Source organism: Notamacropus eugenii, chromosome 4 (genome assembly GCF_028372415.1).
Source record: "Notamacropus eugenii isolate mMacEug1 chromosome 4, mMacEug1.pri_v2, whole genome shotgun sequence".
Taxonomy (NCBI): domain Eukaryota; kingdom Metazoa; phylum Chordata; class Mammalia; order Diprotodontia; family Macropodidae; genus Notamacropus; species Notamacropus eugenii.
In genome coordinates, this window is record NC_092875.1 from 366023423 (window position 1) to 366037219 (window position 13797).

At 36.7% G+C, this 13797-nt stretch overlaps 1 protein-coding gene across 8 annotated transcripts in view; it reads left to right on the top strand.

Annotated features, from left to right (window-relative positions):
* The window catches only part of TRIO (trio Rho guanine nucleotide exchange factor), a 509362-nt gene that overhangs the window by 330245 nt on the left and 165320 nt on the right, over window positions 1–13797 (top strand). For all 8 annotated transcript variants that reach the window (XR_011966271.1, XM_072605443.1, XM_072605438.1 and 5 more), the window contains 4 exons: window positions 4673–4842; window positions 6001–6175; window positions 11443–11638; window positions 12805–12971. Coding sequence is in view for 7 of the 8 variants with exons in the window: in XM_072605443.1 (XP_072461544.1) it covers window positions 4673–4842; window positions 6001–6175; window positions 11443–11638; window positions 12805–12971 (708 nt within the window). In the remaining variant the exon portion in view is untranslated. The remainder of the gene's footprint in view (window positions 1–4672; window positions 4843–6000; window positions 6176–11442; window positions 11639–12804; window positions 12972–13797) is intronic.

Consider the following 13797-nt stretch of genomic DNA (forward strand, 5'->3'; position numbering starts at 1 on the left):
GCATTCAGTGGATACTGTCAATGGTTGGCCTCTCTGTCCATTAGTTATTCTTTTTACTGGAAAACCCAACTCACCTCTTTTTATGATTTTCTTTTTTTTGGGGGGGGGATAAAAATTTAAAGATATGGGGCAAAGAGATAGATCCTCATTTACTCTAACTCAGCAGTACGTACAGAGATTTTGCAAATGGTGCCTCCCCCTCCAAAGTAAAACTTACAGAAGTCATATTGTTGAGTTATTTCTGTAAAAATTTCAGCTATTCAGAGTGATATTTTGAACATATCACATCTCATGCCTTATGTAAGATTTAACATAAAAATCAAAACAACAATTTTTTTTTATCTATTAAATAGAAAGAAGAACTTCAAATTTAAGCACAGTGACATCATTGTTAAAGGCTCTTTTCCTTACCTTCTTTTTGCTCCTTTCTTTCTTCAGCAACATAACCCTGAGGTCAGTTCCTTTGTGGGCCCTTCCGTCATTATTTGGTAGTTTCACAGGGCCAACAGTTAAGCTCGGGTGAGGTCCACCATGGAAACATTTTGAAATTGCCAGGATGTTGTAATGAATAAGCATTTTTTTTTTTTTAAAGAAGGAAAAAAACTCAAGCTACAGGTACTGATGGCAGCCCACCAAGAACTCAGGGAAGTTTTTTATACAGGATACAGACTGATTCTAACAGCTGTTCCTCAGACCTTACTATATTTAGACATGAAAAAAATTTAAATTTGGGATGTGTACCTAAGTGATATATGGTAAACTATTGTTAGGATTCCAAAGAACATTTTATAAAGATTCAAGGAAAGGAAATTCTTAAATTGACTTTTTAAATAATACCTGTTTTCTAAAGTTCCTCATTAACTTCTTCCAAAGTTTCATTTTATTAACTTTGAAGATATTGTATAAATGTTTATTTGCATGCAGTGATGGGGATATGTGTGTGTGTGTGTCTCACACACATGCGCACACACACATATATATATATTCACTTACTCATTCAAAAACCAGGTATTAGCCTTCTGTTGTGTGCATTGTGCTGGATGTTGGGGGAATGAGTAAGAAAATATTCTGGATAAAGCAGACAAATTTAAAAAAAAAAAAAGCAGACACATACATAAGGTTGCAAAAGTCTTAGTGCAGCTTTAAGCTAAAAACAGCTGCACTAAGACTTTTGGGACACCCTGTATACACACAGCAGACTATAGTGCTGAAGAGAAATATAAATTGCTCAGAGATAGGCTAAGAGAGAACCAATGTACAGCTTGGAAGGGAGTGCAGGGGTGGGAGGAATCAAAGCACCTGGAGAAATCTCCAGGTACCACGTTCCTGTTTCTCTTCTCTAGTCTCCTACTCCCAGTCTACCGATCCCCAATCTACCATCCCCTTGAAGTGTATAAAACAAGAAACCCTGTCATCTTAAATGTACTTATGATATTATTTACCCAAGAGTTCTTGTGTTCTTTTTTTTAAAGGTCTTACACTTAATTACAAATGAAAGTCTTCTTGGAGAGTCAAATGTATTTTAAGATGTGTTTTTGGAAGCAATATTTCTTTATACCACTAAACTCTTCTAAGTATTTGAATATTAAAAATAAACCCTTGAGACAGCCCCATTTCTAGATTCACAGCAGTGACAGGTTTTGTGTGTTTAATATTCAGCGTGTAGCATTCTTGTATAAATTCATTATGTATTCATCACATTCTGCCCAATTACCAGCTATGGGAGTTGATGAGCAGACAGGTGTACACCAAAGGAAAAGCCATTTTCCTTTTGAAGCTTCCAATATGTTCCTTAGTATAGTTAAAATATTGGAGGGTACCTTTAATTAGCAAATAAATAGTGACAGACCGTATTCATTTAGGCACTTCCAAAATACAGAGAGAGGGTGGAGTACTGGGGACAGAGAGAGTAAGGTAAGCAAACTATTTCTTATTTTCTTTTCCATATATCCAATGTATGTCCACTCTTCTTAGCTTATCAAAAGGACAATTTGAGATAAGTCACTTGCGCCTAAAATTATAATCTCCGTCTTTTAGTGGGAGACCTTTAATGGTTCAGGGATAGCTGTTAGAAAATCTTGCTTTGTGTGTCCTGTAAGAAGAATGTGATGATGGCACAGATGAAAATTATTTTAGTCAGAAAAAAGTGCATGACATTTTAGGGAGAAGAATGAAGGAATTTAAAAATATTGAGAATGGAAGAAGTCTATACCTTTTTTCCCTCCCCTTTGTTTATAAATTGAATTAACAAAGAATTTAGGGAAATATTTTTTTAAAAAATACATGCTGTCCAGTTTGTTTATCTGCTACTATAGAAACATGTACTTCTCTCATGGCATACGTGTTTATTTAAGCTTTTATAGGTAGCATCTTGAGATATTTGTTCTGAATTTTCCAAATTCAGGGTTAATATGGTATAATGAGAAGGACATGACAGGAATTTAGAGGAACTGGATTCCATTCCTGCAACCATTAACTGGTGGTGGAACTTTAAGCAAATCACTTAAACTTGGGCATCATTTTGTAGTCCAGCTGAGCTGTTGAGTCCCTTTCGTCTCTAAAATCACAATGAAATGTGATCATTTAGTTTATAAATTAATGGGAAGAAAAGATACAGAAAAAAAGAACAATGTTTTCCATATTGATTTTCAGCAAAATAAACCCTTAGTATCCTGGTTGACTCAGCTTTGGAAAATAGCTCTACTCCTGGATTTGATAAATATTGTTTGTGACCAGTTTTCTAATAAAAGATAAAATAGATAATTATTTATCTCTATACAATATTAAATAATGAATAAACTGTATGGTTGCTTTAATTTTTTTTTAAATTTCTCTATTGAAACTAGAAATCATAAAGTGCGTATGAAGAGTGTAAGGTCTCTCAGTCAGCACTTGAACTAATGATTTATTTAACTTTTTATCTAGTTCTTAGCACATAAAAATGCTTTGTTTCTTGTAGTGGTTTTTGTTTTTTTTTTAAGATTAGCAGCAGTTTGGAAACAAAGACTAAACACCAACACAAGTTACTCCAACAAAAATACAACAGTTTTGATGTCCTAATAGCTCAGAATGTGAATAGTGGTTAAACAATCCATGAGAGCTAGCTCAGGAAAAAAACTTGCTAATTTGCTGAACACTTGTAGTTGGTTGATAGGTCTTAGCTAGAATAGATGTCCCTATGATATGTGACTTTAATTTTGTATATAAAATATACATAGCTGTCGCAATTAAATTCTTATGCAGGCATTCACTTTTACTCATTCTGTAGAAGTGTTCAGTTCTTTCTTCAAGCTTTAATTCTTGGTTATCTACTCAAAATGGTACTACAGAGGCCTGAATGAATTAATGTTACATGCAGAAAGTGAGCAAATTACTTCCATCTTCCCAGCAGTATCATACTCAGTATGGTTATTGCTGCTACAGGTAATCCTTACCTATGTGACCTTCATAATAATTATTGCAATAAATGCTTTTTGAACGCATTAGTGGCATGGTGTATAAAGTGCATGTATGGTCTGAGTGAAGAGAGCACTAGCTTGGGAGTCAAGGAAACCCAGGTAATTGTAATGCCTGATCTACTTAACTAGTGGTATGACCTTGAAAAGGGAGTTTCAAATCTCTTATTCTTAGTTCCTTCATCTGTAAAATTAGAGTGGTAGATTAGATCCATAGTTGTACTAAACTTACTTTCACTCCTAATTTCTAGGAACCTGTTGCTTTTATGAGCAGATAATTTCCATGTGGGAGCTGACACATTGATTGCTTTATTGTGGTCTCAATGAAACTGAGTTGCTATGCTATACTTTTTCTAAGATGGGAAATCTGCTCCGTTATATACTCCTATGTTATATAAATTGCCAACCTTACTCAGAGGAATGTTCTAGGAACTAGCCAATTATTGTAAAAACTTTGAAAATAATAAAGTGAAATTGTTGTTGTTTTTGTTCAGTTATATCCAACTCTTTGAGATCCCATATGTAAAATAAATAACCAACCACTTACTAGCTGTATGACCTGAAGTGAGTCACCTGACCCCGTTTGCCTCAGTTTTCTCTTCTGTAAAATGGAGCTGGAAAGGGAAATGCAAACCAGTCCAGTATCTTTGCCAAGAAAACCCCAGATGGGGTCACAAAGAGTAGCAAATAACTGAACAACAACAAAACATAAACATAAAATATTTTAGGGTTTGATACTTAGACATTTAACAGATGCTTCTGTTAAAAGAATTTTTTTTTTTTACTTTGTACACCCAGTTGAGCATGGAAAAAAATACTGGAAAGAATGCCTTCCTTTTTCCTTTTTTCTTTATCTTTCATTCACCTCTTTTTTTTCTAACTTTTTTTCTGACATTCTAATTTTCTCTCTGACTTTGCTCTGTTTCTCTGTCTCTGTCTTCCTCCCACACAAGTACATGCATATAGACATACTTCCAGCTCTGCAAGTTTTTTTTTTGTACATATGTCACTCTGGCAGTTTGACTGTTGGGATGCTTCTCCCTTCCTTCCTTCCTTCCATCTCTCTGGGAGCATTATACCACCATTTCCCTCCTAGTGAGTGTCACACAGAGCCGTAGCGCCAGCCCCTTCTCTCTGAAGTCAGCCAGCCTCTGCCTGGTAGTTAAGGCAGAACCTCCACCTCATTGTGCAGTTTCTTCTCATTTTCTCGCTCCTAGCTCTGGACATGGCTAGAAGAATTGCAGAAAGAGCTGCTGGATGATGTTTATGCCGAGTCGGTAGAGGCCGTTCAGGACTTGATCAAGCGCTTTGGTCAACAGCAACAGACTACCCTGCAGGTCACCGTCAATGTGATCAAGGAGGGGGAAGATCTCATCCAGCAGCTGAGGTGAGTTCCTTGTTTGCCCTTTTCATGAAATCCTGGCAGCATATTTTCCTTTTTATAGTTGTTGGCTATTCTCCTCAACCCACCTAGAGAAATAACAAGTACCATCAACAGTGTTATCTTGGATACAGAGGACATTGAAGACTCTTTTTTTCCCCACTCTCTTCTTACGATCTTATTTCTTTCTCTTATTTTCCTCTCCCTCTCATATATGTTTGTGGTCATATTGTCCCTCTCACAACACTGCCCTTATAGAGGACCCAACATATTCTTCGTCTTTTTTCTAATAGCTCTACCTATTATACCTTTTTTTCTAATAGCTTCCCCCTTCTAATGTAAAGCTTGGAACTGTATTTTATATATATTTTCACCCAAATCTACTCAGAACTTGTCTGTCAAGGGAGAGATAGTCAATCAGGTGTGAGAAACATCCATCTTTTCAGCATAGCCTCTTATAACTCAGATTGAGGCAACAGTCAAGTCTAACTCACCCCTATGTCAAGTGTCATGCTTGTTAAAATCACAGAGTGACTTCTTTTCTCTTTTTTTCCCTTGTGCTATGGCAAATACTCTTAGATCAAGCACAGTACTATCTTCATTTTTTTAAAAATTCATTCTCTGGATTTCATTCATTGAATTCACTTCTTTACAAGGTCATTGCTAAGTTTATGAGAGAATTGTATTTTCTCCCCAGAATGTTTAAGTGAGAAGTATTTCTGCGCACATAGTAGGTGTTTAAGAGTTGTTGCTTATTTAATTCATCTAAAGTTTAATCTCCCCCAAGCAATTTAAACATTAGTTTAAAGAAAGTGTATTTTAGTACATACCTTTATTCCTATTTAGAGAAAAGGAGGGTGAGAAATTCAGTTTTGTTTGAATAATAAAATTGAATTACTAGAACCACTACAAGAATCAAAGCTAGAGAATTGAACTCTGATATTGTGACAGGATTACTTAGGAACAGAAGTTTAACTTTGTTGTTGAAGAGAGCAAGCTTATTACATGTGCTAAGACAAGGAGTCCAACTTCCTGCTAGCTTTCTTCTCACTGTGATTTTTAGTTGCCGGATCAGGTCCTGTGCTTCTAACAATGTAGGACTTTCTCACTCAATTCCTGTTTGTCTTTTTTACATCCCCATTTCCCTCATCTGCTCTTTAACAGGGATTCTGCCATCTCCAGTAACAAGACCCCTCACAACAGCTCCATCAATCATATAGAGACAGTCTTGCAGCAGCTGGATGAGGCCCAATCTCAGATGGAGGAACTTTTTCAGGAACGAAAGATCAAACTTGAACTCTTCTTGCAATTGCGCATTTTTGAAAGGGATGCCATAGATGTGAGTAGCTTGATTTTGTGTTGTTTCGGTTTGTTTCCTTTCACCGCAGGAGTTCTTTGCTAACTGGGAAAAATACATATTTTCAGGAAGATGCCAAAATGCCAGTGAACACCTAATCCTTTTTTGTCATGCATTGTTTAACTGAATCCTTGTTTCTCATCTCCCCTCGAGCCTACAGAGGTGAAATGGTACAGATAAGTTCATACCCATGGTTAACGAGAGTATCCAAAGGCCATCCCTGAGGGATACTAAGGGACACTCCCAGAAGTTCTTGACCATACTGCTTTTTGAAAGACATGGGTAAGAAAGAAAAATGAGAAGAGATGGGAATATCTGATAGAATTACTGCCAGAGGAAGAGCAGTTGGTAAAAGAGGAATAGAAAAGAAATAAAAGGGACTTTTTCCCCAAAGAAACTTAAAATAAAATACTTTGTCAGCATGGTAGCTTTAAACATGCCTGGACTACATAACACAGTATTCCTTTCTCTGAGTGACCAGTGGAATTCAATGAGCAGAAGTAGAAAAAGGAACTTGAGGTATTAATACTTTTTCTGAAAATAATCTGAAGTAAAAATCTGAACTGGTGAAAATAGAATATTAGGTAATTGGGAACTCCATTTTTTTAATCTACTGAGGTCTCACTTTATATGCTATCTAAAAATGGACCACTTCACCTTACATTAAAATAGAAAAAAAGGAAAACAGGATCGCTTTATTTTTCCTCAACCAAAAGCATGAGGGTGGTTGGGAATTCTGTGTTAAGAGACATGTCTTCTTTCTTTTTGAACTGGAAAGGTACAAGCAGCACTAAGCATATTTTGGTGAGACTAAATTGATACTGACTGTGAGTAATGATGAAAGGAATTGAAACTCACTGAAGACTAAGTTGAAGCAATGTTTCCAAGGAACGTAAACCCCAAACAGCTAATAGGCAGTGACTGAATGCCTCATCCTGCTCCGTATTCTGGCACTTCTTTGAGGTGTTTTCAAGAAGCCAAGGCTTTGTGGTGGTATCTAAAATTTATATAATGTGCCTTAACAATAATGATGGTAATCTCTTATTTATACAATACTTTGACAGTTACAAAATATTTTTCATCTATTATTTTATTGGGTGCTCACAAAAACCCCATGAGCTGGCAGTCGACAAGTATTTATGAAGCACATATTACATGCTGTGCCCGATACAAAGGGAAGCAAAAATGGTCCCTGCCCTCAAAGAGCTCACATTCTAAAGAACTTCAGGTACATCTGCTTATTACTAATGAGGAAACAGGTTCAAAAAGTTTAAGGGATTTGTCTATGGTCACACAGCTAGTGTCTGAGGTAAGACTGGAGCCCAGGTATTTCTTGATTCAAAGTCAGTCATTCATTCCACTATATCACAATGTCTTTCTTTTATTAAGTTTGCTTCTAGTAAAATTTCTTATTTGACATCTAAACCTGACACCCTCATTTGCATACCAAATTCCCCGTGGGGATGGGCAGGGTTGGTTTTTTGGTTTTTGTTTTGTTTTTGTGACCTTAAAAATTCATTGCTAGTGGGTTTCCATTTTGGCTTAGGAGGAAGAATTTTTTTTTTTTCTCCAAGCTTTGTCACTTTTTCTCTATCTGCAGCCACCACCAAAGCTCTTAACTGTGAAGGCTGTTTTTGTTTGGCAATATGGACACCTGTCTGTCCAGAACTGAAGTTGTCTCTCATGAGCATTTGAAGATCTCTTTCAAGCCACTAGGAGAAACCTTACTTTAAAAGTCAGTCTTTACTCTCAGTTTTCAAAAAGCAAATTTAAAAACTCCTAATGCAGCTTGGAAAATACACTGAAACTCTGTGAAAAATCTGATATTGACTGAAACTCGGCTACAGATCAGTGAATGATCTTTGGTGACACTATGAAAGCCAGAGATCAGTGAGAAGGTCCCAGATCTGAATGGACACAGGGGCTTAGAAGAGAAGTACTGGGGAAACAAACAAACAAACAAAAAACCTAAGTAGTTCATTTTTTCTTTTGTAATCTTTACTTCAAAGAGATGGGTTTTTTTTAATCTATTGTTTTTGTTTGAATATGTTACTTGAGGAGTAAACGGACAGCAGTAGAAATTTCTAAGTACTCTCATTTTGATATTTGAAGGTGAATCAAAAATTCTGCTGCTTTATCACCGTGGTCCAGTGGACAGAGTATTGAACTTGCTGTTAGAAGGCTTGAATTCAAGTCCTTACTCCTGTACTTACTGCCTTGGACAAGTCATTCAACTTCTGTTGACTTCAGTGTCCTTAATCTGTAAACAGAGGGGATTGTGGTTGTTAGATTGAAGTCCCTACAGTTTGTGATCCTTTAATTAATAAATAGGTATACCTCCATTCCTTTGACATAAAATTGCATATATCTTAAAGTCAGTACACCAAATCAGTGTTAAAACTCTACTGTAATTGTATAAAACTAAATTTCTTAAAATTTGAATGATATTAAATCAAAGGCTAAGACAGAAGTCATGTAATAAAATTTTAAGCTTTAATTATCTAATATCTCTTGTTCTGTTTTTGTTTTTGTTTTGTTTTAATTTAGGTGGCAGAATACAGTGCTTTAATTGGGAAAACTTGAGTTTGAATTCTGCCTCAGACACTTACTTGTTATGTGGCCCTTGACAAGTCATTTTACTCTTTGAGCCTCAGTTTCCTCATCTGTAAAATGAGAGCAGTGGACTTGTGTTCCTCTCAGATCCCTTCCTGATCCAAATCTGTTATCCTGTGATTTTAGAGCTAGAAAGGACTTCAGCTGTTTTGGTTGTGTCCAACTCTTTGTGAGACTGTTTGGGATTTTCTTGGCAAAGATACTACAGCGGTTTGCCACTTCCTTCTCCAGCTCCATTTTATAGGTGAGGAATCTGAGGCAAGCAAGGTTAAGAGATTTGCCCAGGGTCACACAACTAGTATGAGACCAGATTTAAACTCTATCCACTGTGCCACCTAGCTCCCCCCAGGAAGGACTTCATATATCATTTAATACAGAACTCTCATTAAAGAAGAAGAAAATGAAGTCCAGAGGTGAAATGACTTGTTCAACATATTTATACATAGAAGAAACAACAGCCAGCATTTGAACCCTCTTAGAACCAGCCAGCCATGTACCTTTTTTTAAAGGAACATGCAGCAGAAGACTTGAGAAGGCCAGTGTAAAGCTTGAGTTTTTTTGATTTCTAATTTTCTGCTTTGATTTGCTTTTAGATCTGATGAAATTCACCTCAGTAGAATCCAAGCTCCATGAGGGATGGGATTGGTTTTTGTTTGTTTTTCATTTATGTCTTCATGTCTCCAGTGACCAACACAATGATGGCAGTTGATAAATGTTTATTAAATTGAATTTCTTTGAATGCCCTTTGGAAGCATTGGATTCTGTGCTTGTTAGAAATTGGGCCATAGCATCTGTATTTTCTTTCTGTTCTTCTTTAAATATATGTATGTATGTATGTATGTATGTATGTATGTGTATATACACATATATACACGTGTGTGTGTGTGTGTGTATTCCATTTGGGATGACAGCCACCTGTTGAAAACAGATCAAGATTTTTATAGCTTTCTCCGCTTTCCTAAATATTGTTATGCTCCTCATGGCTGTACTGTGTCACTTTTTAAAAAGAAAGGTTGAAATCTAAACCAGCATGATCATTGCAATAGCAGGGAAATAATGCAGAGATCACTGGCTTTCAGCTCTAAGGACCTGGCTTCAATTACTACCTCTGTACTACCCTGTATGACTTTGGGCATCTTCCCTTGGCCTCAGTTTCTTTTTTCTGTAAAAATGAGGGATATTAGACTACATGGTCTCTGAGTTCCCTTTTAGCTCAAGAACTATCACAGTTTGCTTGTGAAAAATTGTTAAAGAAAGCTGAATCACATGGAAGTTCGGGAAAAAGCAAGTTAGAACTCATCACTAATTGTGTGAGTGAGTAAGGTGTTCTGAAACTTCATTTTGGTTTGCTAGTATGTGGAGAAAGTTAGGGGGAGTATAAATGCAAATTCTGACCAGTGATATTCACAGGCAACTTCTCAGTCACATTTGTGAATAATCACAATCATGTGATGGTAGATTGAGATAGGAATTTTTTCTTAAAATTCTTAAATTTAAAAAAAAAATGTGTCTTATTTAAACTTTCTTTTATGAACAGATTCTAAAAATCTTCTTCCCCTTTTTTGAGTTTTGTTGTCTCAGTGGGTTTCTTTGTTTGCTTCTGCTTAGTAACTAAGAGTTCATGGTAAACACTGTGGCAGCATTTTCCATGTTTATCCATTATCATGGCTGCCTCCAGGGTTTTTCTATGCCCAGAGGGCATCTTCAGTTCATGTCTCCTTTACTGTGTTCAGCTTTGCCAGTTTTTTACCTACTCCTTGAGGGCTATTTAAGAATGGGGCTGTCTCCTTGTAAATTTTTTAGTAAATTCATTGGGTCTGCCAGCACTACTGATCCAACTCTCACCCCTGTGAAAAAATGTTAAAAAAAAAAAAAAGCACTATAGAAAGGGATTGTGGTAATAATTATTTTTTTATGTTCTTCTGGTTAGCCTTTGGTTCATGTCTGATTGGTAGTAATTTAAATATGCTGCATTTACATATTTTACAAATACACACACACACACACACACACACAAATACCATTACTGTACAAAAGAAATCTTAATAAAGAATGAGAGAGGAAAGATTAGTAAAACAGGACCGGTATTGTTGGCAGCCAAGAGGTATTGTGGATAGAATTTGCTGAGTCTGAAGTCAGGAAAGTTTGAGTTCAAATTGAGCCTCAAATACTTATTACCTCTGTGATCCTGGGCAAGACACTTAACTTCTATTTGCCTCAGCTTCCTCAACTGTACGATGGAAGTGATAGTAGCTCCCAGGGCTGTTGAGATGATCAAATGAGATACTGTTTGTGAAATACTTATCACAGTGCTGTCAAATAGTAGGTGCTTAATAAATGCTCCCCCCCCACTCTGTAAAAAAAAATGTTTCAAAACAAAACATATCTATTCCCAAATTTTTTCAGGTCCACCGTATCAGTCCCTGTGCTGATGTAGCATTAGGAGATACAAATGCTGTTTCACTGTTCTGATTTGTTTCAGCAAGAACATGCAGTAGAGGATGGAAGATTAAAGAATCTTTCTCCCACAATGTTTTTTTTCTTTTGGTTGTCTTTTGAATTTTGTCATTTCTGAAGATGTTCTTTCAACATATTGAAGTTTGTCTTGTTCAGATGGATTTTTTTCCCTCTTTCAGATCATCTCAGACCTTGAATCTTGGAACGATGAGCTTTCTCAGCAGATGAATGACTTTGACACTGAAGATCTCACAATAGCAGAACAGCGGCTCCAGCACCATGCGGACAAAGCACTAACGATGAATAATTTGACCTTTGATGTCATCCACCAAGGACAAGATCTCTTGCAGTATGTCAATGAAGTACAGGCCTCTGGTAAGAGAGGATCAGGTGTTTTGTTGTTATTGTTTTCATTTTATGTCATATTGAAATTTCTTCATGTCACCACGTGGATGCATTGAGTCTATTTTAATGGTATTGCTAAAAGTTACTTATATTGTCTTTTACGAGGGTGGGGAACCTGCAAGTTCTACATGTGGCCTTCTAGGTCTCTGGGTGCAGCCTTTTGACTGAGTCCAGGTTTTACAGAACAAATCGTTTTATTAAGGAGATTTGTACTTTGAAGATTGGATTCACTCAACCTACCCTTGAGGACCTAGAGAGCCACAGTTTCCCCACTCCTACTCTGCTGTAACTCAAATACAGATATTCTGCTCTGAATTTTTAAAGTGAAACAGTTCCTGTTTTTCATATTTATCACATTTATAAATGACTGATACTGAATTAACCCTTAAAATTCTTAGGAACCATTCAGAACTCTAAGAAGGAAATCATAATTTCATGAAATAGGAACACTACAAGATTATTTGACATTGTTCAGCCTCAGAAATGTAACATCATCCTTGGGATTGTTTTTGCATTTCAGTTTCTTAATTTATTTAGTTTTCATTTATTTGTTTACTTCGCCAGTAGATGTCACCATAGGCAATAGGAAATGTCCAGCTAATATTTTACAATATATGGAACTGTTTTCACCACCTTAAAAGCATGAAACCTACTGCATTGTTTTATGTTGTCCAGTCTAATGTAACGCTTATTAAAATGCAAGCTGAGCATACAAAAGAGACAAAGTTCCGTTGACTTGGAAAGGATGTAAAGTCTCCCTACTTACTGATGTAAGTAAAAGATGACCTAGAAAGTGAAGTTGTAAAAACTGAGCTCAACTTAGCCATGCCATCACCTTCTGATTATGGTAACAGTGGATTCACAAGTACTTGAAAACTATGATTGGTTTTAAAATGTAGTCACAGATGCATAGTCCAACACAGATTCAGACACATGTATGTATAGATAAGTACACACCGTGCCTGTTATTGTGTCACTAAAATCTTGGACCAGTTCTTATCAATCAGGGGGCCTTGCTCTGCAGAATAGGCAAATAGGGCCAACAGTGATTCTCAGAGCAGATCAACTCTTTACAAATATATTGGGAAATTTAAGGAAATGGGTTGAATTCCAAGATCTCTTGTGATTGTTTTCAGGTGTTGAGTTGCTCTGTGATAGAGATGTGGACATGGCCACACGGGTCCAGGACTTATTGGAGTTTCTTCATGAAAAACAACAGGAGTTGGACTTAGCAGCCGAGCAGCATCGGAAACACTTGGAGCAGTGTGTACAGCTGCGCCATCTGCAGGCAGAAGTTAAACAGGTACCCAACCCTCACTCTTAAGAAAATCAGATGCAGAGTAGTAAGTGGTATTATAGGAATACCTTGCATTTCCACGGTACAGCTAAAAAAGTGCTTTTAGAAATAGTTCCTTTTTCAGTCAAACCCCAATATGTGAATACTCAGCTAATCAACTACTTTTACATAGTCTAGCTTTTAGCCCTGGTGTATTACCTCTTCCCCTTACAGTGTTACCTGGGTTTTCTTATGCACGTATGGAAATGTCACGAGTTGTACTTTCTCAGGCATTCTAGAAAATTACTGCATTTCTGATTCACAGAACATCTACCCCTTTCATGGAGCTCTTTGAGAATAATGGACAATTAACTTTCCGCTCTTCAGAGACCTTGTCTCATCAAAAAAGTGTCAGCATGCTGCTTCTACTTCCTCCTTACCCTTTTACTTTTTGACCCTAATAAAATAATGCCCACTGTATAATTTTTGAGGTAATATATTAACTATTTGACAGCTCCTTCTTAACTAGGAAATGCTTTACAGGTTGGCAAACCACTACAGGTAGCAGCATCTTAGGGGAGCATGGCACTGTAAACCTCCTCCTGAGTCTTTTTTGTTATTTGTACTTTGTGCCTAAAAAACCTGAGCATGTTCCTTCCTGGTGGTATTACTGTGATTTCCTGCCAGATTTACTGTCATCAACCTGGTCAGGATAACATGCTATGTGAGGCTGTGGTATTCCTCTTGTCATCTGGTGCCTGTAATGCCATCATAAGCAGAGCAGCCTAGGAAAATAAAATTTTGAACATTTGAAAAGGTTCATTTTTTACAGAATGGGAAGCCATGAGTACCT